General features: G+C 38.2%; 1 protein-coding gene across 13 annotated transcripts in view; it reads left to right on the top strand.

Moving 5' to 3' along the window:
• The window catches only part of NR3C1 (nuclear receptor subfamily 3 group C member 1), a 133,515-nt gene extending 109,327 nt beyond the window's left edge, over positions 1-24,188 (top strand). For 12 of the 13 annotated variants that reach the window (XM_005652957.3, XM_005652955.3, XM_021080408.1 and 9 more), the window contains exons 5-9: positions 3,731-4,009; positions 5,468-5,612; positions 9,017-9,147; positions 19,316-19,473; positions 20,035-24,188. In XM_005652957.3, the coding sequence (XP_005653014.2) occupies positions 3,731-4,009; positions 5,468-5,612; positions 9,017-9,147; positions 19,316-19,473; positions 20,035-20,187 (866 nt within the window). In that variant the 3' untranslated portion in view covers positions 20,188-24,188. 13 annotated transcript variants of the gene reach the window in all.

Below are 27,660 nucleotides of genomic sequence, written 5' to 3'. Positions count from 1 at the left end.
GAAGGTGAATTGTAATTATTCCAAGTTACAGCTTTATTTTTGTCATAATGAGTCAAGTGGAACTTACAGGCAAGGAGGCTTACGATATTAGCAGATTTCATAACTAATATTTTAAGCTGTTTTAAACTAAATAAGATTAGTGTTATTAAGAATGAAGTTGAGGGAGTTCCCATTGCAGCACAGCAGAAACGAATCCCATTAGAATTCATGAGGCTGAGGGTTTGATCCCTGGCCTTGCTCAATGAGTTAAGGATCTGGCGTTGCCATAGTCTGTGGTGTAGGTCGCAGATGCAGCTCAGCTTGGATCCCGGTGCTGCTGTGGTGTTAAGCTGGCAGCTACAGCTCAGATTGGACCACTAGCCTGGGAGCTTACATATGCCTCAAGTGTGGCCCTAAAAAGCAAAAAAAAAAAAAAAAAATGAAGTCCAGCTATCACAGAATATGACCATTTATGTAGAGATCATATGTTAAGTCTACTGCATGCTCCAAAGGGTCAGGGACTTTATTTAGAATAAAATCTTATTACTGAATAGCTTAAAAGTCATGATTGCTTAAATAAGGCAATTAACAACTCCTTCCTACAGTTATTTGAAAATACATTAGCTCATAGCACACACAACACAGTTGGGCTGGCTCGTGCTTTCTGAGCTTTATTCAGAAGCATAGATAATCAGTAAGAAATTAACTAGCTATGTACTGAGTACAGAAGGGGACTTTAAAACCTCCAGTTTGTCGTTATCCTTTCTGTGTTCTAATGTGGAGCCTAGGAACATACATTCTGGACAGATTTAAAGTTGGGGTTAATGAGGGTATTTACAGGACTATTTTAGTGGGATTTAGGATATGTGTGTTTATGTACTTTTTTTTTTTTTTCCGTAGAGAAGTACTTTGAATTTATTTTTTCTGGAAACATACAGATTCTTTCTTTTATCATTTATATATATATATTTTTTCTACTGTACAGCATGGTAACCCAGTTATACATGTATACATTCTTTTTTCTCACATTATCATGCTCCATCATAATTGACTAGACAGAGTTCCCAGTGCTACACAGCAGGAGCCCATTGCTAATCCATCCCAAAGGCAACATTCTGCATCTATTAACCCCAAGCTCCCACTCCTGCCCCTTCCCCCTTGGCAACCACAAGTCTCTTCGCCAAGTCCATGATTTTCTTTTCTGTGGAAAGGTTCCTTTGTGCCATATATTAGATTCCAGATATAAGTGATATCATATGGTATTCGTCTTTCTCTTTCTGACTCACTTCACTCAGGATCAGAGTCTGTAGTTCCATCCATGTTGCTGCAAATGGCATTATTTTGTTCTTTTTTATGGCCGAGTAGTATTCCATTGTGTATATCTACCACATCTTCCTGATCCAGTCATCTATCAGTGGACATTTGGGTTGATTCCATGTCTTGGCTATTGTGAACATTGCTGCAATGAACATGCGGATGCATGTGTCTTTTTTAAGTAGAGTTTTGTCCGGATATATGCCCAAGAATGGGATTCCTGGGTCATATGGTAAATCTATGTATAGTTTTCTAAGATACCTCCATACCGTTTTCCATAGGGGTTGTACCAGTTTACATTCCCACCAACAGTGCAGGAGGGTTCCCTTTTCTCCACACCCCCTCCAGCGTTTGTTATTTGTGGACTTATGAATCATGGCCATTCTGACTGGTGTTAGGTGGTACCTCATGGTAGTTTTGATTTGCATTTCTCTAATAATCAGGAATGTTGAGTGTTGTTTCAAGTGCTTGTTGGCCACCTGTATATCTTCCTTGGAGAAATGGCTATTCAGGTCGTTCGCCCATCTTTCAGTTGGGTCGTTGGCTTTTTTGCTGTTGAGTTGTATAAGTTGTTGGTATGTACTTTGTAAAGTACACCTTAGAATTTTGAGATCTTAGTGTCAGTGAGATACCTTGGATTGTTTAAAGGCTTTCCTTATGTGTAGAAGCTCTTCCTTTTTTGAAATTTTGTTACTCCTCTATAAACATGAACTGCGTGAATTTAAAATATTCTAAAACTATGTTTTACTACCAGTTGAGGCAGTGATCATTCTTATATAGCACTTAAAGTGTGCCAGGAACTGTTTCATGCATTTTGTATATTTTAAGTGATGTAATTATCAGTGGACCCTATGAGGTAAGTACTGATACTATCATTTTACAGAATAGGAAACTGAGGCCCAGGGAATAACTTGCACAGATACCCAACGACTAAATGGCAGAGCCAGGATTTAAGTGCAAATATGCTGGCTGCGTTGTACGCCCTCTACGCCACATCATGCCGTGTCTCCAGTTGAGCATGGTCAAATCAGGACAGATCGGTCGTGACCGTGTTTCTCTGTCCTGAACTGTTAACTAAGAGGTGTTCACTGTCTCAGCATAGAACACAGGAAGAAAGGGGAGCACCCTAGTCAGTGCAGACGACAGGGGTGTTTCCCTTCTAACACTACCCACTGAAATACAGAGTTCTTACCCCATAGCTGCCCTCCGCAAATGATATATGTTGTCATCTTGGGGACAGAGGATCTAGTAATGATTTGTACACGTGATTCGCACTGACTTCGTGCTTAACAAAACGGTTTGCATGCCTGATGACGAAAACAAGTCTGTCTCTTCTTTCATGTCTCTGTAGTCCTCGCCCTCCGTGCAGCTCTCAGTACGTTCTCTTTAAGAATGCTAAAATTCTTGGCTTGCTTTGGCAGCACATATGCTTAAACAAATAGTAGAACAAGTAAGTTCATTTACTAAAAAAAATTATAGACTCCATGTTGTAATTTGATTATACTGTCCCAAACTAAGTCAAAAATAAACGATAGCTTTTATCTTAATAAATGGACACTTTCGGTTTATAGACTCATCTATATAAATCTCATATAAAAGAAATTTCCCACTGGTAAATTATTTACTTTTGGCTTTTTAAGGCCACACCCATGGCATATGGAGGTTCCTAGGCTAGAGGTTGAATTGGATCTGCAGCCACTGGCCTGTACCACAGCTCACAGCAACACCAGATCCTTAACCCACTGAGCGAGGCCAAGGATCCAGCATGAGTCCTCATGGATGTTAGATTCGTTACTGCTGAGCCACGACAGGAAGACCTCCACAAAGATTTTTTAAGTCCCATATAGTATCTATGGTATCAACGTAAAAAGTGGGTTTTTCTGCTGTTTGAATCTATGCTATTTTTAGCATGTGCTCTGCTCTGTCATCATATCATCATACTGTTTTGATAAGGGGACTTTGTGCAAGGATATAAACAGTATCAGTCTCTTCATTGTATGTATCCACAATTCAGATTAACCTAAGCTGCAGTGGCTAGTCTCTTATCACAAACTTAGATTCATTCTTTCAATTGATAGTAAAAGTAATTTAAGAAAAATCTGACTTTGGCGTGAAATGAGATAGAAGTAGAAGAATCTATGAAAGTGATTTGTTTGTATTTTGACATATGTGGTAAGACAATTTTATATAAGTACAGCTATGATGAGGAGGTAATTGGCTTATTTGTAGAGGAAATTAAGAAATGAATGGGTTCCTCTTGATCTGCTTTCAGGAGGAAAGCAATGTGTTTTCTCTCCTTCCATGTCACTATCATAATTGCTAAATTAAAGAGTTGTCGTCTTTTAAACAAAATAGTTTGAGAAATTTTGAATAAACTGTGCCACCCAGACTTTCCCATTACAATTCATTTGTGTATTTTTTTTTAATATACCCACAGCTCGAAAAACAAAGAAAAAGATAAAAGGAATTCAGCAGGCCACTACAGGAGTCTCACAAGAAACTTCTGAAAATTCTGCTAATAAAACAATAGTTCCTGCAACGCTACCACAGCTCACCCCCACCCTGGTGTCACTGCTGGAAGTCATTGAACCCGAGGTGTTGTATGCAGGATATGACAGCTCGATTCCAGATTCCACCTGGCGGATCATGACCGCACTCAACATGTTAGGCGGGCGGCAGGTGATTGCGGCAGTGAAATGGGCAAAGGCAATACCAGGTAAGGTGCCAAAGATGCCACCCAGCTCAGGTACGAATCCCAGACTTTTTAAAAAAGGCGTTCTTGCTCTTCATCATCCCGGCCGCAAGGCATGTCTTATTTCTCTTACTCGGTTCTAGGGACTGACAAGGGGAGAGTCAGGTAAATACGGCAGTGAAGAGATACAATAATACTTTTCACCACTCCTTGTTTCTAAGATTATTACTCAGAGCATAGTAATTTCAGATAGGATAGAGTAATATCAGAACTAGAGCTCTAAGACTTCACTCAAAATTAATCTCACACGTAAGTCTAGGGGAAGAAAATGTATCATTTTTATCACTTTTAAAAATTAGGGTGTTTGTAAAATTAGTAAAATTAAAAAAAAAAAAAAAAAAGCATAGTGACACTGTCAAAATGTACCAAAGTAGAATGATTTTAATTCTTCACTAAAATGATACATGTTGAATATAAATTTGAGTTTGTGTTATGAACCCAGCTAGTATTCCATGAGGATGCAGGTTCAATCCCTGGTCTTGCTTGTGGGTTAAGGATCTGTCGTTGCCGTGAGCTGTAGTGTAGGTCACAGACGCGGCTCAGATCCTGCGTTGCATGGCTCTGGTGCAGGCCAGGAGCTGCAATTCCAATTTGACCTCTAGCCTGGGTCTTTTCGTGTGCCATAGGCAAGGCCCTTTTAAAAAGCAAAATAACTAAATAAATTTTATTTAATCTATGGAGTTCCTCTGTGGCTCAGCAGAATCAAATCTGACTAATATCCATGTGGACACAAGTTTGATCCCTGGCCTTGCTCAATGGATTAAGGATACAGCGTTTCCTCGAGCTGTGGTGTAGGTCCCAGATGTGGCTTGGATCTGGCTTTGCTATGGCTGTGGTGTACCTAGCCTGGGAACTTCCGCAGGTGTGGCCCCAAAAAGTCAAAAAAAATTTTCACGTAATAGAGAAGTTCCCATATTGGAACCGGATGTAGAACAACAGCGATCAGGATTAATGGCAACTCTGCCATCACAGAGGACGACTGACAATCTTAAGTTGACACAAATAGAAAATAAGAATGAAGTAGCCTGACCTCCTGTCCTCCCTACTCCATCAAGGGGGAAAGAGGTATCGATAGCAGAGGAAATTTTTTAACTTAAATTCACTGAATGAGTAATGTTATAGGCCAGGACTAATGGCTTTCTATTTTATTGCTTAGTAAATAGTGTTTTACTTTTTAAATAGGCAAAAAGTGACAAAAACTGGCTATTCTTGTAAGTTTTCTCGCATAGAATGCTACTGAAAAGCACCGAGGGCTCTGGTCTTCTTGTATCAGCTGACAGAGGAAAAGGGTGCCCCTTTTGTGCCTCGCTTCCCGTCTGTCACCGGTCCTCCCCCACTGTCTGCGGCACTTCCCGGGGAGATGATTCTCTCCTGGGCAGCTTGAGTGTTTCCTCCCTCCTACCTGTACTTCTCTGAATTCAGGATTCAGGAACTTACACCTGGATGACCAAATGACCCTCCTGCAGTATTCATGGATGTTTCTCATGGCGTTCGCCCTGGGGTGGAGATCATACAGACAATCAAGTGCCAGCTTGCTGTGTTTTGCTCCTGATCTGGTTATTAATGAGTAAGTCATTTATGAGTCATTTTCCCCGTATTCATATTCATTCAGGAATGAATCAGTCCTACCAGGTATCTTGGAAGTGGGCAGCCTTGCAGTAAAGTTGTTGGTGGTCAGTGCTTAAGGCAGACCGTGTAAAGTGCAGGACAAATTGCATAATCGCATGCGCCATTCGCACTGTCCCAGGACCTATTTAAGGACGTTTTTTTAACGGTGAGCATTTCCTGGGGCCAGTGCACTCTTTAGTGAGTAGAAAGGAATCTTACAACCCTATTCCAGAAAGGAAACAGCATGATAAAATCCATGTGGATCTTGCTTTTAATAAGGGTAACTACAAATGAAGCTAGACTGATGGGATGGCAGGTATGGACCCAGAGACAGGAGGTATCTCTTTCCGTGGCAAGGCTCTTTCAATGTTTACGACTTGGAAAGAACACAGGAACAAGTTTTGTTTTTTGTTTTTTAATTTGGGAAAGAACCAGCCGTGCTTTAAGATTTGATAAATCAGCTATTCTCTCATCCTCTAGGCCTATGCTTCTACGTGTGAAATATTTTAGGCGTCTTTCCCACTTAGCTCATGGCAGTTGTTTCCTAACTGGTTTTCTGCTTCTGGTGTATCCTCCAGCATGCTGACTAGTCTTTTTCTTCCTAATGCACATGTATCTCCCCAGCCTGTCTTCAGTGAACACCAGGGCACACCTGGAGTGCTCTCTGGCTTTGTATAGTCTGGCCTCGCTTCCTCTCTTCACTGTTCCTTCACAAACTCTGGGTTCACGCTCAGATCATCTGTTCTTCAAACACACCCCAGCTCTTGCTGGTCATACGCTACGTAAAAGCTCTCTGAACTGTCCCTCCCTGGTATCACTTTCTACCTTCTTTTGCCACTTGTTTGTGCTCATAGCTTATCTCCTTTATGTATAACATGCAAAGAGGGAATTCATACACACATATACCTATGGTCTGGGCAGAGTGATAAATGAAGCAGATTTCTGTTTGTGTGGGAAAAGATGGAGATTTTTAAACTGTGAGTGCCGGGTGCTGTTGACTACAGGTTCTAAAATAATTAAGGAAATGTTAATTCGTCTCACTGTAGTCTATGTGAGTTAATCTATCATTACGAGTTGGGGTTTAGAACTAGATGCCATATTAAAAGCAACAGTGACGATTTAATTATGGCCAGAGTGGCAAGGCGTTTGGAAATTAACGTCACCTGATGACCAGGGGCTACATGGAGGAAAGATAAAGGGGCGCTGCGGGCTCTGAGGACAGTCTAAAAAGATGTCCTCTGAAGATAAAGCAGGCATATTGTTTCATCTGTTGAGGATGCCAGGCACAAAAATAATGGGTAGAAGTTATAGAAAACATCTATTTGAGCTTGAGTGAGAAGTGAGAGGGCTTAGCTTGCCTTAGGATGTAGTAAGCTCAAATTATTGTTTAAGTAGAGACTGGCTGATACTAGTTCCAGACACTTAACTATTGAGTTAAACTTGGTATTATTTCTCTATTGGAGATACTCATTTTCCAGCACAGTATTCATTCAGTGATATTTGAGTAATTACCAAGTGCCAGACATATTAAGAGCTTGAGCTATAATAGATGAGGCCTTTTGCTAACACACTGCTGTGGAAAATTAAATAAATAAATGGCCAAAATCGTTTCAGAGAGGCAGGGTATAATAGGGAGGTGGGGGGAGAGGGATATGAGCTCCTTAGATTGGGGGACCACAGAAGACCTCCCTAAAGAGTACGGTGCTGTATGCAAGGGCACTGCAGAGATGAGTACAAAGGCTAGCAACAACCTTGGCATGGAGGAGACATTGAGAAAAAGCCACTGAGGATGTGCTGTGAGTTCAGAGGCGTGGACAGGGGCCAAGTCAAGCTGAATCTTGAAGGCCATGAAATAGAATCTAGATTTATTGTAGGAGCATGAGGAAGTCAGTGCTGGGGTGGGGGTTCAGATAGAGGAAAATCATGAGGGAAGGTGGATTGCAGGAGAACAGTACTTTCATACCCTCATATGTGCCTGGTACCTACTAGACGAGAACTGTAGCAGAGAACGAGACAGACAGGGCCCCCTGACTGGTGCTGTTCACGCTTTATTTACTGCATACAGTTAACCACCAAATAAGTAGAATAATTTCAGACTGTGACAGGGCTTTTACTAGAGAGAGGCCTTTTCAAGATAAGGTGGATAATGGCTTCTAGGAGGAGGTGTCGTTTGAGTAAGACCTGAAGGAGAAGACAAGGCTTCTAAGTGAGCACATGACAAAAGGCATGTGAAATACAGTATACACTGTAATCAGACTGTATTCCAAGAAGGGGCTGTATCTGTGCCCTCAGGTAGTAGGCACTGCTGTGTGGTTGGCCAGACCACATCACTGCCACATAGACTTACTCTTCGTTGGTCACATTTCACTCATAAAAATACGCAGTTTATGTGTAAACTCAAAGACATTTGAAATCTCTAAGTACTTTCTGCTCATGCTTTCTTAAAAATTAGAAACATTAACAATACCTACTCCTTACACTCTGTAAAAAGCAACATGAAGTCATTAAATTAGGACGAAAACTGAACAAGAGATTTATATGAAACACCAACATATCTTTTATAAAATTCATCTAATTTTTATTTTAAGGGCACTCAAATTTAACAGTTATAGCAATCAAGGAGGAATTAGAGAAACTTTGTGCCAGTGGGCATTCTTATTTCCCATTCTTATGTCTTTATGCTGCTGTAAAAATAACCTTTATTTTCTGTTAAGTCTAAGATCATTTTCTGTCAGAAAATTTGCAAAACAAAACAGATCTTGCAGTATTTTAAAAAGTATTAACAAAAAGCACAGTTTCAGACTCCCAGTGTCGTTTGAAAAGGTGGAGGCTCTTATTTAGGTCTATTTGAAAATCAGAGGTGTGGTAATAACTGCTGAGAATCCTAATTGAGAATTCATGTGGTACCTGTAGTCACATAGAGTCAGTCAGAGGCAGGTTTGGGATATCAGAAAGCCTAAAGTTAAATTCGAAATCTAACTCGCTACATAACTAAAAACAGTATCAAATATAGTTGTCTTTAGACTGGAATGATGTGGGAAAAAACCTTTTGATTTTCAAATGGGTAGGCTTTACAACTGTTTGCTAAGTGGACATATTCAAATAACTACCATAAAACTTTGATTTAAATGAAAACCAGGTAATAAATTGTGTAGGAATAAATTCTAAATACTTAAATACAGTAAAATAATGTCTCCACAATATTAAGGAAAGTTTTCCAAAATTCTGGTCCACAGGGAATTAGCATTAATAGCAATTGTTAGATGAGTTCATAGCTTTGCAAAATAAAACAAAAATATTACCTTTTTAGGGGAACAACAACGATTTCTTTCTGACTCAAACACTAATATTTGTCTTCCACAGGCAGAGAATGGCTTTACCCTGCATGTATGACCAATGTAGACATATGCTGTATGTTTCCTCTGAGTTACAGAGGCTTCAGGTGTCTTACGAAGAGTATCTCTGTATGAAAACCTTACTGCTTCTCTCTTCAGGTTGGTAGAAAAACCTATTCACATCTAAAATTCACTCTAAAATATGTTAAAAGCATGAAATATAGAGGTCTAGAACCAAGATTTACTTGTATAGGAAACACTAATAATTAAACCAAGTCTGCTATTACCCACTATCAGGTAATTTAGATTTTCATAAATGCAAAAGTTTAGAAAGGTACAGCCGGTGATAACAAGATTGATGCGATAAAGTAGAGAGGTTTACGAACCACTGGACGGGGAGGTGAACTCTGCTGATGTGGAGGGTCTACACGCTTCCTCCTTCCTTCCCGTGACCTTTGGCCCCACGCCTATAGAAAACACAGAAAGAGAAAGCTAACTAAAATGATCTGTTTCTCTAACACACTGTTAACTTGGTCAGACATTTTCGTTATGGGAGTGCTACCCAGATCCAAAAGAAATTATGGAGGGAAAAGATTATAACCTGCAAACGGTGTGCGGTGTGCGGGATGACAACTATTAAAGGAGTGGTTAATGCAGCACTGGAGCTGTGGGTTGTTGGGCCAGAGGTATTCTATCTAGAAAAGAGCAAAAAGAGTTTATCCAACAACTTCGAAAAGTTTAGATGCAGTTATTGGTATATGGACTTCAGTGAGACTACTTTCAGCTAGCAAAGGCATACTAGAAAACTTTGGAAAAATACCAAGTATCTTGTCTATATTAGAGAAAATGTGGTGTTTTCAGCAACCCATTAAAGTCTGTGAACCAGTTGGTATTATAAACTTTAAGGTCACACCAGTAAAAATGATCAGATACGTGTTTATAAAATACTGAGTTGATAGCTGAATATCTCTTTGATATATAAATTAAGTAGTTTTGCATTTTTTAAAAAAAATGCATTCCATTAGTAACTGTGGTTTCAAAGTTGCTAAATAACTTTAAGCTATGGATGTTGCAAATGACTAAATCTATTTAAGCTTTTCCAAAGCACACAGCAATCGGTAAGAAAATTTTCCACAACCCATTTAAAAAAACCTAATTTCTTAAGGACCTCCAGCAGTACTATTATTAAAGACATGAGCCTGATGTTGTTTGGTAAACAGTTAAAGTTCTCACCATGAGTCATTTTGATTGGTAATATCTAGGTACCGGTCAGTGTCAGGATATCTTATTGGTTTAAGTTTTGTACATTCTACACTCATTGAGCTATATGTTTTCTTCACTGTGGACTATAAGAAGAGGTAAACTGAACCAATATATATCACTGGTTCCTTAAAAAAAAAAAAAAAAAATAGAATCACAAGGATGAAAATACCTTAGGTATAGATTTCTACTCTGATAGAACACTGGAATAAATATCCTAACCTCCACTGAAAAAATACTAGGAGTTCCCGTTGCGGCTCAGCAGGTTAAGAATCTGACTAGAATCCATGAGGGTGCGGGTTTGCTCCCCACCCTCACCTGGTAGGTTAAGGATCCGGTGTTGCCCCAAACTGCAGCGTAGATCGCAGACCTTGGCTGTGGGGTAGGGCAGCAGCTGCACCTCCAGTTCAGCCCTTAGCTTGGCAACTCCCACATGCTGTAGATGCAGCCTTAAAAGGGGGAAAAAAAAAAATGCTACACTAAAAAAATTTAAAACTACCTGCAGCTTTACTCAGAGTGTCTTAGAGGCTATTTGCAAAGCCTAGTAAATTAGCATATTTAATAAGTTAACAGGTGAAATTGGGAAAAAAATTACAAATCTAAAAGGCAGATTAAACACATTTGAACAAAGATTTAAACTGAAATGATAGGGAGCTCCCATTGTAGCTCAGTGGTTAACAAACCTGACTAGCATCCATGAGGACTCAGGTTCGATCCCTGGCCTTGCTCAGTGGGTTAAGGATCCAGCATTGCCGTGAAATGTGGTGTAGGTCACAGATGCGGCTTGGATCCTGAGTTGCTATGTCTGTGGCATAGACAGGCAGCTATAGCTCCGATTCACTCCCTAGCCCGGGAACTTCCATATGCTACAGGTGTGGCCCTAAAAATAAATAAACAAACTGAAATATATATACCCGCAGAAATTATCTGGAATAGTTTTAAAGATGTATATATATGTGTGTGTCGCATGCATGTGTGCAAATGAACAAGGCATAAGAGGCATGACTGGGGAAGGTCTAAAACAGTGCTTCACCACTCTCTCTGTTTCACAACAAACAAAAAAAAACAGCATACACAACACAGTGAGGTAAATGAATGAGGCTACTTGCAGCCAGTGGTGACCAGCACAGCAGATCATTATCTTAAAGACATTGGTAACTTATTCCTAGTACACTAGTTACAAAAAGCTTTGGTCTAATATAAGCATCAGAGATCCAAAGTGAAAGGTGGAAAAACACTATACAGAGATAATGGCTGAAAACCTTCCAGAACAGTGGCAATTTAAGAATGTGGATTGCTGTCTTTCAAAAAGTGAAGGAAAACAAATTTAAAAATGAGAGTGGATTTCTAGTTTCAGCTCTCATAAGGAAAGAGCTTGGAAGCTCCCATCCTCACAATAAGACTTTAAGCAAACTGACAATCAGTGACTCTTTTTAGATCCATGAACGAAGTGAGGTCACAGGGCAAACCATCACCTCAAAATCTAGAGAAACAGGTAAATACAGAGACACATGGCCAAGATCAGCTTTCTGCAAAAAGAAGCTACTGGAGCCAATAACAGAGGAACACTTAACAGTAATTTTGATGAATTTCGGGAGAGCAATAAGAAATAGCTGGAGTGTTAAAACACCGTCTTATTGGGTCGTCCCCCACACTTTTCTGGGGTTTACCTCCGGAAGCCCCACCAAGTTCTCATGGTGAACACCAGAGGAAGATCCCCTCATGTTTCTGCCTTATAAAGGAAACTGCTGTTACAGAGTGTTATCTGACCTGGGGGAAGGGCAAAGAGATAATTACAGCCCCTTTAACGTCCCATCTCATGTAAGGGAGTGGAAGGAGGAGGGGGAAAAAGGTTCAGAAGGTGACAGCCCAGGGACCTAGGCTACTAAAAAAAAAAAAGGGAGCGATTTAACCAAAATGCTCCACATCCACAGCACCTTAACACCATATTAACAGAGCTCCAGTATAATCCAGGATTACAACTGAGAGACCAATAGAACACAGCTACTTAAGGAATTCTTAGGGAAACCCAAAACCAACCGGGGGGGGGGCGGGGGGAAGCAAGCAAACTAGAAGAAACTGAAGCCTCATAACACCTACAACTTTGGCAAACATTAAACACAGCACAGCTCCTGATGTCATATCCAGCTTTTAACTAAAAATTAAAAACTGCAGTCTTGAGAGAGAAACAGGCATCAAAAACAGGCTCAGATGTTGTCATCATCAAATAGGGAATTTAAAATAACTATATTGTGTTAAGGGTGCAAATGGAAAAGGCAAACAACAGATAAGAATACATGGATATAGTAAGCAGAGTTAAAAACTCTAAGAATCAAAAGGAAATGCTATAGAAATTAAAAATATTGTAAAAGAAACAAAGCATACTGGGCTCATGAGTAGACTAGACACAGCCAAGGAAAGAATAATTGAGCTTGAAGGTAAGTCAATAGAAACTTCCCAAACACAAATGCAAAGAGAAAAAGGAATGAAAAAAAGCAACAGAACATTCAAGAACAATTACAAAAGGTTTAACAAGTATTGGGAATATCAACAATAAAAGAAAGGAACAGAGGAGATATTTAAAGTAATATTGGTTGACAAGTTTCCAAAATTAATGACAGACATCATAAACAGACCCAGAAGCTCAGAAATACCGAGAAAGATAAATACGAAAAAAATCTACACTAGGCATGTTTCACTCAAAACTGCAGAAAACCAAAGACAGTAAAGAAGGCTTAAAAGAAGTCAGAGGAAAAAGCAGCTTATCCAGCAAGGAACAGGGATAAAAATTACAGTTCTTAATCAGAAACCATGCAAGCAAGAAGCCACTGGAGTGAAATATTTAGCATTGAAAGAAAAAGATCACCCATGTAAGAGTCAGTGTCCAAAGAAATGAACTTTCAAAAGTGAAGACAAAGGCTTTTTCAGGCAAAAAAAATATGGGAGAATTCATCACCGGAAGACCTGCCTTGCATAAAATAAGTTAAAAGATAAACTCTTCAGAGGAAAGGAAAAATCACATAGTTCAGAAACATGGCTCTACATAAAGGGAGAGCTTTTATATATATATATATATAATGATTTTGATTTTTTCCATTATATCTGATTTACAGTGTTCTGTCAATTTTACACTGCACAGCAAGGTGACCCAGTCACACATACATGTGTACATTCTTTTTTCTCACATTATCCTGCTGAAAGGAAGAGCTTTAGAGAAACAGTAGATGAAAATGAAGAGGATGGGAGTGAGGAACTGGGAATACTCTGTTTTGAGGTACCGTGCACTACCTATAAAATTGTACAGTGTTGTTTGAAAGGAGATACAGATTAGCTGTAGATGTGTATTGCCAACTCTAGGATAGCCACTAAAAACAATCTTAAAAAAAGTAGTAACTGATAATACTGGGAGGAGAGAAAATAATCATGAGAAATGCTCAATAAAACTAGAAAAGGTAGAAAGAGGGGAAGACTAAGTAGAAAACAAAGGACAATGAGTAGAAAACAAGTCACAAACATAGTAGGTATTAACCCAGCTATCTCACATAATCACTTTAAATTTGAGTGGAATTTGAATATGGAAGATTTGCCAGCGTAGATCCTCAGAAACATAATGTTAAAGGATGTATGTACTTAGGCTGAAGGAATCTCAGCTTTTTTAGTCATAGGTATTCTTCATTACGAATTTATTACTCATTTGAGAAATTAACATTTGTCTTTAAAACTAATTAAATTAGATAAACCTGAGTAATCCCAAAAAAATGGAAAAAAAGCAAAGAAATTGGTAAATATTTAGATACATTTAAATGAATGCTTATCGTATAAAAGAACAATAATTGTGTATATATACAATAAGGAGAGTTTGATAAGTTAAAAATGAGTGTTTAAATTTCAAGGATGATGATAAGAAATAGAGTATACAAAGTACAGACCAAACCTAAGAGGTGGGAAAAACACTCTAAGAAAAAATAATTCAAAAGAACAAAAGAAATGAGGGGCAAGGAGCATCAACAAAGGCATGATAAGAGGAAGCCAGGTGCAGTGGACTAAGGATCTGTAGTTGCTGCAGCTATGGCATAGGCTGCAGTTTCAGCTTTGTTTTCATCTCAGGCCCAGTAATTTATATGATAATTCAAGTAAATTCAAATATATGGCTGATTTCATTAAATATACATGAGCTAAATGTTCTAAGCATCTGAGATAAAAAGATATAAAAAGTGCAAGACTGGATTAGGATAACAGTCCAGCTTTATGCTGTTTTTAAGAAATATATCTAAATAAAGATGTTGAACGGCTGAAGTAAAAGGATATATATACTATGTGTACTGTAAACCAGTGGTGGCAAACCCTCTGTAAAGGACCAGATGGTAAATGTTTTCTGCTGTGCATACACTCTATGTTTTAAGCACTCAACTCTGCTCCTGTAAAGGGCACACAGTCATCAACAATACTTAAAGAGAACAGGCATGGCTGTGTTCCAATACAACGTTATTTTTACAAAAACAGGCTACAGATAGGAGTAAGCCTGGGCCACTGCTGACCAGTGCTTTAATCAAAAGAAAGCTGAAGCAGCCTCATTATTATCAAGATAGACTTTAAGCACCCTAAGCACCCCTCCCCCACCCAAGTTCTCTATTTAAAGGTACTCATTATATAAAGCATGTCTACACACCAGGAAAAGAATTCTGAATATATAGCCCAAACTATATAAAGCAAAAATTCATAGAACTACAAAGATTATTAAGGATAATTTGGGATGGATGGAATTCTTTTAAATATAAATAATGACTAGGGTTTCTCCTCTAATTAGTTTTAGAATGGAGATAACCAGTAGGAATATATATATAAATGAGCAATCATTTTTAAAATCAGTAATAATTAGATTATAATACAATGTGCAAAAATTGACTCATTTTAAAAAACGTCAAGTTTGCTTTATGAAATCAAAACATTTCCATGTGTATTTTTTGGTCTAATCCTAACGAAAATGTAATGATTTGGAGAGTGATAAAGGATATTAACAAAATGAAGGCATAAAAATTCATGATCATTGCAATCGATGCAGAAAAAGCACTTGACAAAATTCAACATCCTTTTTTTTTTTTTTGTCTTTTTGCCTTTTCTACGGCCGCTTCCTGTGGCATATGGAGGTTCCCAGGCTAGGGGTCGAACGGAGCTGTAACTGCCAGTCTACACCAGAGCCACAGCAACATGGGATCCGAGCCGCATCTGCAACCTACACCACAGCTCACTGCAACGCCAGATCCTTAACCCACCGAGCGAGGCCAGGGATCGAACCAGCAACCTCATGGTTCCTAGGTGGATTCACAAACCACTGGGCCACAACAGGAACTCCAACATCCATTTTTAGGAGAAAAACTCTCACCCAACTGCAAGTAGAGGTAATGATGTGCATGAAAAAAATAAAGGCCACATAGGACAAGCTCACAGCTAATGTTATACTCAATGCAAAGCTGAAAGCTTTTCCTCTAAAATCAGGAACAAGACAAGGATGCCCACTCTAGCCACTTCTAGTCAACCTAGTGTTGAAGTCCTAGCCAGAGCTATTAGGCAAGAAAAAGAAGTAAAAGGCACCTAAATCAAAAGGGAAGAAGAAACTCACTATTTGCCAATGACATGATTTTACACATAGAAAACCCTAAAGATGCCATAAAAACCGTACTTATTTACCAATTTATTACAATAAATTCAGCCAAATTGCAGGATACAAATTTAGTTTACAAAAATCTATTGTGTTTCTATTCAACAAGAATAAACTAGCAGAAAGTCAGGATAAGAAGATAATTCCATTTACATTTGCATCAAAAAGAGTAAAAAACCTAGGAATAAATTTAACCAAGGAGGTAAGACTTGTACACTGAAAACTATAAGACATGGATGAAAGAAACTGAAGAATGCAAAAAATAAATGAACATTCCATGCTTATGGATTGGAAAAATATTGTCCATAATATCCACAGTAGTCTATAGATGGTCATTATAATCCCTATCAAAATACCTTATGGCATTTGTCACAGAAATAGAACAATCTCAAATTTGTATGGAAGCATAAGAGACCCAAAAAGTTAAAGCAATCTTGAGAAAGAAGAACAAAGCTGAACACACTTCCTGATTTCTTTCAAACTATATTACAAAGCTTTAGTTATCAAAACAGTATGGGACTGGCATAAAAGCATTCACATAGAGCAATGGAAAATAAATGAGAGCCCAGAAATAAAGCCATTCATATAGAGTCAATGAATTAATGACAAAGGAGCCAACAATATGTAATGGGGAATGGACAGTCTTGTCAATAAAGATGTTGGGATAACTGGACATCTTGCTAAAGAATGAAACTGGACTAGTATCTAAGACCTGAAATCGTAAAAGTCCTGGAAGAAAACATAGGCAGAAGACATAGGCGGTAAGCTCCTTGATGTCGGCTTGAAGTTTTTGTGGATCGGACACCAAAAGCAACAAAAGCAAAATAAACAAATGAGACTATAGCATTCTAAAGAGTTTCTGCACAGCAAAGGAAGCTTATCAGCAAAATGATGAGTCATCCCAAGAAATGGGAGGAAATATTTGTAAATCATGTCTCTGATAAGCAGTTAATATCCTAAACTATAAAGAACTCATACAACTCAATAGCAAAAAAAAAAAAAAAAAAAAAAAAAAAAACGAATACCCTGATTTTTAAAATGGGGAAGGACCTGAATAGGTATTTCACAAAGACGTACAGTTAGTCAACAAGTATGTCTATCTTTATTCATCAGGGAAATGCATGTAAATCAAAACCATGCTGAGCTATCACCTTACATCTATTAGAATGGCTACTATCACAATGTCCAAAGATAACAAGCAGTAGAATTCCCTTGTGGCGCAGTGGGTTAAGTATCTTGTGTGGTCACTGTAGCAGCCTGGGTCACTGCTGTGATGAGAGTTCAATCCTGAGGCAAGGAACATCCACATGCCACAGGTGTGGCCACACACAAAAAAGTGTTGGTGAAGGTGTGGAGAAAAAGGAACCTCTGTGCACTCCTCGGGGAATTTAAATTGGTGTAGCCACTAGAGAAAACAGTATGAGGGTTTTCCAGCAAATTTAAAATAGAACTACTGTATGAGCCAGCAATTCCACTTTGGGATATTTAGCCAAAAAAAATAAAAGCATTAAGTCAGACAGATACATGCACCATGTTCACTGTAGAATTATTTATAATAGCCAAGATACAGAAACAACCTAGGTATCCATCAAAGGAGGACTGGATGAAGAAAATGTGAATAGAAAGGACCCTGCCCCAAAGAAAGAATAAAATCTCACCACTTAGAACAACATGGGTGGGCATTATGCTGGGTAAAATAAGACAGAGAAAGACAGATACCATACAATCCTACTTATGTGTAATCTAAAAACAAAAGCTCCTTGCTATGTATTGGTGGATGCCAGAGGTGTGTGTGCTGGTGGGGTGTGTTTGGTGGAGGGGAGGCATAGGTGAAGAGGGTTGGAAAGTGTAAAGGAAGTTCTGGGATGTAATGTGCAGCATGGCGTCTGTGGTTAACAGTACTATTGTATGTCTGAAGGTTGCTGAGCGTATGTCTTAAAAAGGTTTCATCACAAGAAGAAAATATTTTTCACAATTTGTGGTAAGGGATGTTAGTAGTTAGACTTACTGTGGTGATCATTTTCCAATATATACAAATACTGAATCATTGTGTTACGCACTTGAATATAGTATGCTAATTATATCTAAATTTTTAAAAAGAAATGTTAAAAATCCACTGAGAAAGAGTAGGAAACAGGTTCACAGAGGTTATACTCAAGTCCACAGGACAACTTAAGAATGAATTCCTAAACCCACTGCTTTTCTTCTAGTCCAGCATTTTCTAAGATGTCAGCAACAGTGAAGTTTAAGTTTGGGAAACCCATGTGTTTCCCTCCCTGAAGAGTGCATAATTATAGCTTTGAGAGGTCCTGGAATCTAGAAATCTGCCTTTGTATTAAATAAACATTTAGTTTTGCTAATTTCTGACCATCATATCCTTTTTTCCTTAATTATTAACAAAGAACCAGGGTTCCTAGGAGCATACTAGTAAGTGTAGCATCTATAAAAGTCAGTCTCTGCAAGACTAAGTAAAATCATGATGAAAACCTTCAGTCTTTGAAGAGTACTGCAAAAAAAAAAAAATTGATTTTATATCGATTTTATGATTCATGAGGCATTTGCTCTTTTTTTTTTTTTTTTTTTTTTTGTCTTTTCCAGGTCTGCTCCCATGGCATATGGAGGTTCCCAGGTTGGGGTCTAATTGGAGCTGTAGTCGCTGGCCTATGCCAGAGCCACAGCAACGCAGGATCGCAGGATCCAAGACTCGTCTGCAACCTATACCACAGCTCACAGCAACGCCAGATCCTTAACCCACTGAGTAAGGCCAGGGATCGAACCTGCAACGTCATGGTCCCTAGCCGTCATGGTCCCTAGCCAGATTCGTTAATCACCGAGCCACGACGGGAACTCTCCGGCATTTGCTCTATTTCTATACATTGAGAAAGGCAGGTATTTGCTCCCCAGTAAGGCATATGTATAAGCCACATTAAAAAAATCGTTTCTTTTTAGATTGGAATTGTATCACTTTAGTATGCTAACACATTGATTAATGTACTGCATGCTGATGTGAAGGTCCTAATTAGTGATCTCATGATATCCCAAGAGTAATTGGCGGGATGGATATACTGTTGAAGCCTTCTGTGTCTGTACTAGAATTAAACTGAAAGGCAGAATGATAATTATTTTGGTCTTCAAACTACCTTTTTGAGCTAGGGAGGAAGGTTTTTTACCAGCCCCATTTCAAAAATGAGAAACAAAGTGAAATAAGTTACACTCTCCAGTTTTCTATTATCCCATATTCTGTCTTGGCTGTCGTTTCATCATTCTTTGCTTTTATTTTAAAAGAATGCATTAGGAGCATAGACAATGTCAGTCATGAAATGTGCTTTTACTAACAAGTGCCCTACTTGCTTACATGAGAAATTATCACAAGAAAATTCTTTAATTGACTGCATCTTAATCTTTTAGTTCCCAAGGACGGTTTGAAGAGTCAAGAGCTATTTGATGAAATTAGAATGACCTACATCAAAGAGCTAGGAAAAGCCATTGTCAAGAGGGAAGGAAACTCCAGTCAGAACTGGCAACGCTTTTATCAACTGACAAAACTCTTGGACTCCATGCATGATGTAAGTGTCAAACAAAAACCTGAATGTCAGAAGAATTTTCTGAGACATAAAGTGTGTCCTGATTGGTATCATGTAATTATACACCAATAGTTGGGGGTTTGTTTCCCCCATTTATGGATTTTGGTGATGGTTTGAGTTCAGGCTGTGAAGTTGACTTGGCACACATTTCTAAGGCCAATTATGAAATATTATTTCATCTAGTCATGTGCATCTAATATCATGATGCCTAGCACAGAATTAATCAGCACTGTTTTTTAAAAGTTCAGATTCCCTGGTTTTGTATGATTAATCCAGTAAATTTGAGTATGTCCTTTATATGCTATAAACTGCAATTCAGCACGAAATACTTAATTCCATATAATTCTACATATAAGAAATTCAAAATGTCTTTGATACCTGAGTGCTTTATTTTATTTAAGTAAACTTTTTTTACCCAGGGAATTCCAGCAGAGATTGGTATATTCTGTTAGAAATTAAAAAAAAAAAAAAGTAGATGCCAAGTGTGAGATGTCCCTACTGCTAAGTTTTTAAGATTAATCCTTACTGTATCTTCTCTTACAGGTGGTTGAAAATCTCCTTAACTATTGCTTCCAGACATTTTTGGATAAGAACATGAGTATTGAATTCCCAGAGATGTTAGCTGAAATCATCACTAATCAGTTACCAAAATACTCAAGTGGAAATATCAAAAAACTTCTGTTTCATCAAAAGTGACTGCCTTAATAAGAAAGTTTGCCTTAAAGAAAGTTGAATTTATAGCTTTTATTGTACAAGCTATCAATCTGTCCTGTAGCGGTTTTCTTATTTTTTTTCCTTTTTGTTTTTGTCTGGTTTTTTGTTTTGAATACGCACTACATGTGGTTTATAGAGGGCCAAGACTTGGCAACAGAACAGTTGAGCCATCACTTTCCAGTGATGGGAAAAGGAGAAAGTGATAGGTGGTGAATCCCAAAAATGAGAAATAATAACTTGGGGGCAAGCTCCACTGTCAGAGAAGGATGGCACCTAAACCACCAGTGCCCGAAGTTTGTGTGACAGACTTTCTGCTCATACTTTTCACGGTTGGACAAAATTTTCTAGACTTTCGTTGGTGTATTTTCCCCCATATAGTTAGGACAGCATTTTTTGATTTATGCATGGATACCTGAAAAACGTTTACAAGTGTATATCAGAAAAGGGAAGTTGTGCCTTTTATAGCTATTACTGTCTGGTTTTAACAGTTTCCTTTATATTTAGTGAACTACGCTTGCTCATTTTTTCTTACATAATTTTTGTATCCAAGTTATTGTACAGCTGTTTAAGATGGGCAGCTAGTTCATAGCTTTCCTAAATAAACTCTAAACATTAATCTTCTGTGTGAAAATGGGTTGGTGCTTCTAACCTGATGGCACTTAGCTGTCAGAAGACCACAAAAATTGACTCAAATCTCCAGTTTTCTTGTCAAAAAAGCTCATATTTTGTATATATCTGCTTCAGTGGAGAATTATATAGATTGTGCAAATAAACCGTCCTAACTGGTGTAGAGCACCTAGTCCAGTGACCTGCTGGGTAAACCGTGGATGATGATTACAAAAGACTTATTAAAAAAAAAAAAAACTACCAAGAGGCCCTGTTTGTACCTAATGCCCTATTTCTGCAGTGGTTAGATGGCAAGAATGTTGGTCAACTGTCTTTCAGGACCTTTTGTTGTAGTTTGTTATCACTTCTTAAAAGTTAGGATTCCAGGTAACCAGCTAAAACACAGCTGCGAGATTTTAATCAGTCCAAGTAATTCCTCCCACTAAATTTTACCCACCCACCCCCAAAAATCTCTCATATGGCAAAAGTGGCTAGACACCCATTTTCACATTCCCATTTGTCACAATTGGTCTCTCTTTCCTGGGGGCACAGGAAAGCTCAGCTGCTGATTCCTCTGATTTAGAACTGTGTGCCAGACCCCACGTGCATAGAACATACATCCCTCGCGTCCCTGCGTGTGCCATAGCGTTTAACAAAAGTCATGTGAATTTCTCCTCCTCACTGTTGAGAATTATCATTTTAAACAAGATAGAAGCTGTGGTAGCCCTTTCTGTGTGCACCTCTGCCAACTTTCTGTAAACTGAAAACTCTTAAGTACTAAGCCACAAGAAATCTGATTTCTATTCAAGGTGGCCAAATTATTTGTGTTATAGAAAACTGAAAATCTAATATTAAAAATATGAAACTTCTAATATATTTTTATATTTAGTTCTAGTTTCAGATATATATCATATTGGTATTCACTAATCTGGGAAGGGAAGGGCTACTGCAGCTTTACATGCAATTTATTAAAATGACTGTAAAATAGCTTGTATAGTGTAAAATAAGAATGATTTTTAGATGAGATTGTTTTATCATGACATGTTATATATTTTTTGTAGGGGTCAAAGAGACGTTGATGGATATCCTATATGATTTATAGTGTGTGCGAGCATTCATACAGGCAGCAGTGGTCTCAGAAACCCAATGGGTTTGCTCTAGAGGAAGAGGGAGATGGAGACTGGCCCCGTGTGCAGTGAAGGCTGCTGAGGCTCCATCCCATTCCGATCGATCGCAGAGGAATTAATCCTCTGCCTCCCAGAATGACCACCCTCCTCATTCCAACAGTGAGTCTGTCCACGTGGGTTTAGTTTCCTAAACCTCCCCTCACGCTCAAGTCTGTGAACAAGGGACAGAAAGGTGGTGCTTGCACACTAACAGGCATCACCACATACAGCCTCTCCACAGTTTAATAAAAATAGAGGCTTTAGAAGTTGGGCAATAATATGCATAGAGGTACCAGCAATATGTAAATAGTGCAGAATCTCATAGGTTGCCAATAATACACTAATTCCTCTCTTTCCTCCAAGAGTCCATTTCCAATTAAAACAAGAACATGTTTTTGTTTTCTTTGAATGCTTTTTGAATGTTGTTATTTTTCAGTATTTTGAGGAAATTATTTAATAAAAAAATGTAATCATTTGCTTTTTGAATGCTCTCTAAAAGGGACTGTTCCTTTTGTAAGGGTTTAAATTGATCTCAAAGTATTTTAAGATAGTTTGTTACCCAGTTGGATGTGAAATTTTTGGTGCCTAAGAAATACTGCTTGAATATTATTTTCAATGACAGTGTTAAGTTTCAAAAAAAAGCTTCTGAAAAGATAAATTACTATTCATTTATAGAATGTTATATGGTTAAAACCTGAAAGCACATCACACATTAATTTTAGTCCCAACAACCTTGGCTCCCCAAAAAATAGAGCTTAGTGAATAAAAGGTATGTGCACTTTGTTGTTAAAAGGAAATGAACTGACATTCATAAAACTAGCAGAGGCTGCACATTAAATGAAAAAAAAATGGGGAAAAAAAGCTGTGACCTTTTGGAATATGTGGGAAAGAGGTTATCTTAGTTATGTTTGAATATAATCATGGACTTAAGTGATAAAGCTATGGTGCTATTTGAAAGCAGCTTCATTTTCTATGTATGCGGTATCTTGCCATCCCAAACTATTGAAGTCTGTTGTAATTTCAGTGAGAGGTAACATGCCTAGATACTCACAACAAATCCCAAAAAGTATTTATAACTAGTGGCGGAAAAAAGTGACTCTCTTGGTGTTCCTAGGCCTTACTATGGGACATACCCAACTGTCTAAAACTATGGAGGGGAACTTCAAAAGAGCACCTGCTTTCTCCTGGAAAAACAAACAAAAATGGTACCCCAGAAGAAAAACCATCATGATTAGTGTCCATAAAGAGCTTAATATTTTGTGTAGGATGAGCTCTGGACATACACATAAAGGAAAGCCAGCCTCACTTCAGAACTGGGGGATGGAAGAATGGGCAATTCCAATTTTACTTATCTATCTATACATCCTATTACCATAAGTCTTATCATTTTAGTTCTTTGTTAAATATCCTAAAATTACATCACCATGGAATGAACATTATTATTATACTTTGATCTGTCGAAATTCAAGAACTGTGGCAGCCCCTAGTGAGATTTTGATCTCGGTGGGTCACCCAAAAGACTGTAGCTATAGACGAATGTGTTTTTCTGTGCCTGGTTTGAGAGGTGGAAGAGAAAATAAGAGTGTAAGGAGGACACTTTAACCACTTGGTAATGGAAGTTTCAAGATTTCCCAGCCTGGATCAGGTGTTGGGCAAAGGATTAGTTAGCTTCTCTCTAGAAGATGCCTGAAAGAAGGATTTTATTTTCTGATGAAAGGCCGTATGAAAATACCCTCCTCAAATAACTTGCTTAACTACATATAGATTCAAGTGTGTCAATATTCTATTTTGTATATTAAACAAATGCTATATAATGGGGACAAATCTATATTATACTGTGTATGGCATTATTAAGAAGCTTTTTCATTATTTTTTATCACAGTAATTTTAAAATGTGTAAAAATTAAAACCAGTGACTCCTGTTTAAAAATAAAAGTTGTAGTTTTTTATTCATGCTGAATAATAATCTGTAGTAAAAAAAAAAAAAGGAAAAAGAAAAAAAAAAGAAAAACAATGTCTTTTTACCTACACAGTGAAATGTCAGATTGTAAAATCTTGTGTGGAAATGTTTAACTTTTATTTTTCATTTAAATTTGCTGTTCTGGTATTACCAAACCACACATTTGTACTGAGTTGGCAGTAAATGTTAGTTAGCCATTTACAGCAATGCCAAATATGGAGAAACATCATAATAAAAAATCTGCTTTTTCATTGTATGACTCCAAAATGCTTGTGTAGAACTCATGCAATTCCGGTTTTCCTGGTTCTTTTCCCCCTTCTTCTACTGAAGCCCTGGAGTTATCACTTTAGGAAGCATAAGATGCTAGCTAGCATGGACAGTAAATGTCAGCGTGGCAACGTTTGCATGCCAGTATGGCATAAATTCAGAATGACCTTAACCCCAGTGTCAGAGGCCCCAGAAATATCCCTTCCATGCCTCAAATGGTCATGTGCCAATTACTGCAAAGCTTTACAGGGGAAGGAAGAACTCGTTTCCAAGCCTTCTCCAGATATCAGTCTTTATCATGAAAAATGACATTTATGTAAATAAAATGTTATCTAGGCAAAATTCTTATCTTCCTTAAAAAATCAACTGTCCCAAAAAAAGGGCATAAATATGTAGTAAGTAAAACAGTGTTGCAAACTACAGGCAATAAAGGCAGAAGGGAGGAAAAAAGGAAACCAGCTATTCTATACAAACTAGAGTATAGTAGTTCCAAAAGCATATTGTGTTCAGGTTATATCCATGCACTGGATAATCTAACAAACCTTCCTATAAATACTCTTTTCTCCATGAGTGGCCTCCATCACTAGGAAAAAGGCATATTATGATTTTAAAACCACGTTTGCCCTACCCATCATGTGCACCAAGCATTTGCTGTGTACATACCATATGATAAATAATGAAGACAGAATAAGAAAAATACTATTGCTACCCTCAGTCCCTTGCAAAAGTGTATAAAAGAAACCTCCTTTTCCAGTGTTTCAAGGTACAATGCAGAAATACCAGATACGGCACCAGTATGTATGAACATTATTGTTTTATACTTCAAGTATTAATCTTATATTTGTAGAACACTTTCACATGCATTATACCAGTTATATTCCTCACCCAATAGATGAATGAAATAAAAACAAATGTTGAAGATAATAACTCCATTTTATAAAAAAGGAACAAGCTCAGAGTTAAAGTAACTGATTCATAGCTGCTGGCTGCCATTTTATTGACGTTTCAATGAAAAATCTTTGTAATTAGGCCATTTATCACATGTCAGAGAATGTCACTTGTCTACAAACTCCTAGGGAAGTGGTATTGCTTTCCTGCTTTTAAATTAAACTATTGTTTTAATTTACTGAGCCAAGCATCGTGTTTCAATATATTATCTCATTTAAATTTAGCAGCCCTATGAAGTGCTACTATTAACTTCATTGTATTTATACAAAGAGACTGCTTAAACAACTGACTAACTTGCTTCACCAAAGCTTGGAAGTGGTTAAGTAGGATTTAAAAAAAAAACAGAAAACACGGGCATCTGGCTCTAGAGTCCATGCTCTTAAGCACTACTGAGAAATTGTTAATATGAAGCTCCTAACTGGATTATATGAACCCATATTGAGCATTATGTGTCAGGCCTTTTAAGGTAGTCTCATTTAATCTCATCATTTTTGCTACCATATCAGTTTTGACTTAGACATTTAACAATGATAATCCCTTCTCTTAAAAACATGTGTCCTGTCCCCTGGGGATGTTGATGGTGAAAAGCAGCTGCCCGGAGATGACATTACCCTTTGGTTTGTCAGCTATACAAGGAACCTGTCTCACTGATGCCCATAAGGAAATCAACAAATGTATTTCTTCGACATAGAGGCTACATTGAAACTGAGGAAGGGAGCTGCTTATAATGAAAACTGATGCAAGTCAAAATTTATATTTAGTTTGGTAAGTAAAGTAAGAGCCTGATTTTGAGTATTGAAGACACAGAGGTACTTATACCAGCTGACTGTTTTTTCAGACCTTCAGCTAATCTCTATTAATTGGCATTGAGTGGCTGTTAACAACATTGGTAACTCTATACCATTTTCTTTGGTTAAAGAATCCAACCTCCTCTTCTTATATCAGGCTTCTGTTTCCCAGTTAAAATGAATACTTTGTAGGGAAACAATTTTTACTTTATTTGGTTACAGACACGCTAATCTCAGAACAAAAGAGTTCATGTAAACAGCATCAAACACTCAAAACCTTGCCTCACTCTATCCAGACAGCTTGAATAAGAGACAATTTATACTATTCTTCTGTACCCTCACCATAAATATCCAATAGGATGATATATGTACAGAATGTAAATAAGCCAAAGCTTTTCTATTATTATTAATGTGGCATTGTCTTACCAAGTACTGTCTTTGAATACACATGGTATTGTGCTGGAAGTAACAATTTAGGTCATCCAAAACAACTAGGGTTGTTTGCTAGCATTACAAAGAATGGAATAAAAATGAACTTGTTTCCAAGTGGGGATGACAGGGGATAGTGTGCATAGAAAACAACCAAGGTTCACAGAACATGGAACTACATCATCAATACCTCCTGATCAGTACTGCTACCCGCTGTGTGGCAGGCATGCTAGAGGAGCCAATTCAAAGACCACTGAGGCATTACTAAAGCTTCAAGGTGATGTTCATGCCTCAAGGAATCAAAGCTGAGACAAATGGCTCATCAATTCCACTGCTATGTACCTATTCAAGAGGAATAAAAACAAGGATGCACAGGGACTCGCATGCAAATGTTCACAGCACCATTTTTCCTAACAGCCAAGAATGGGAGACAATTCTAATGTCCTTCACCATAAATATGTAACATTAACGAGTGAACACACAAAAAATGTGGTATACCCATAACATACTATACCACATAATAAAATATAACAGTGGGAGTTCCCGTCGTGGCGCAGCAGAAACAAATCCGACCAGAACCATGAGGTTGCGGGTTCGATCCCTGGCCTGGCTCAGTAGGTTAAGGATCCGGCATAGCTGTGAGCTGTGGTGTAGGTTGCAGACATGGCTCAGATCCCATGTTGCTGTGGATGTGGCATAGGCCAGCAGCTGCAGCTCCGGTTGGACCCCTAGCCTGGGAACCTCCATATGCTGCAGGTGTAGCCCCAAAAAAAGACAAAATATTAAAAATAACAGTGCATGCCACAATATGAATGAACCTCAAAAAAACATTTTGCTGGAGTTCCCATTGTGGCTCAGCAGGTTAAGGACCTGACATTGTCTCTGCGATGATGCAAGTTCCATCCCTGACCTAGGTCAGTGGGTTACAGATATGGCATTGCCACAGGCTGTAGTGCTCGTAGGTTGCAGATGTTGCTTGGGATCTGGCATTGCCATGGCATCTGGTGTTGCCATGGCTGTGGCATAGGCTGCAGCTGCAGCTCCAATTTGACCCTTGGCCTGGGAACTTCCATATGCCACAGGTGTGGCTATAAAAAGGACCAAAAAAAAACAATTTTTGTTAGGTCAAAGAAGTCATACAAAAAAGACCCCACATGGGAGTTCTCTGACGGCCTAGTGGGTTGAGGCTCCTGCGTTCTCACCTCTGTGGCTCTGGTTGCTGCTGTGCAGCATAGGTTCAATTCCTGGCCCAGGAATTCTCACATACTGCCTGTGTGGAAAAAAAGAAAAA

Source organism: Sus scrofa, chromosome 2 (genome assembly GCF_000003025.6).
Source record: "Sus scrofa isolate TJ Tabasco breed Duroc chromosome 2, Sscrofa11.1, whole genome shotgun sequence".
In the NCBI taxonomy this organism is placed as follows: Eukaryota; Metazoa; Chordata; class Mammalia; order Artiodactyla; family Suidae; genus Sus; species Sus scrofa.
The sequence above is the reverse complement of the archived record's forward strand: the minus strand, read 5'-3'. Positions and strand labels throughout refer to the sequence as shown.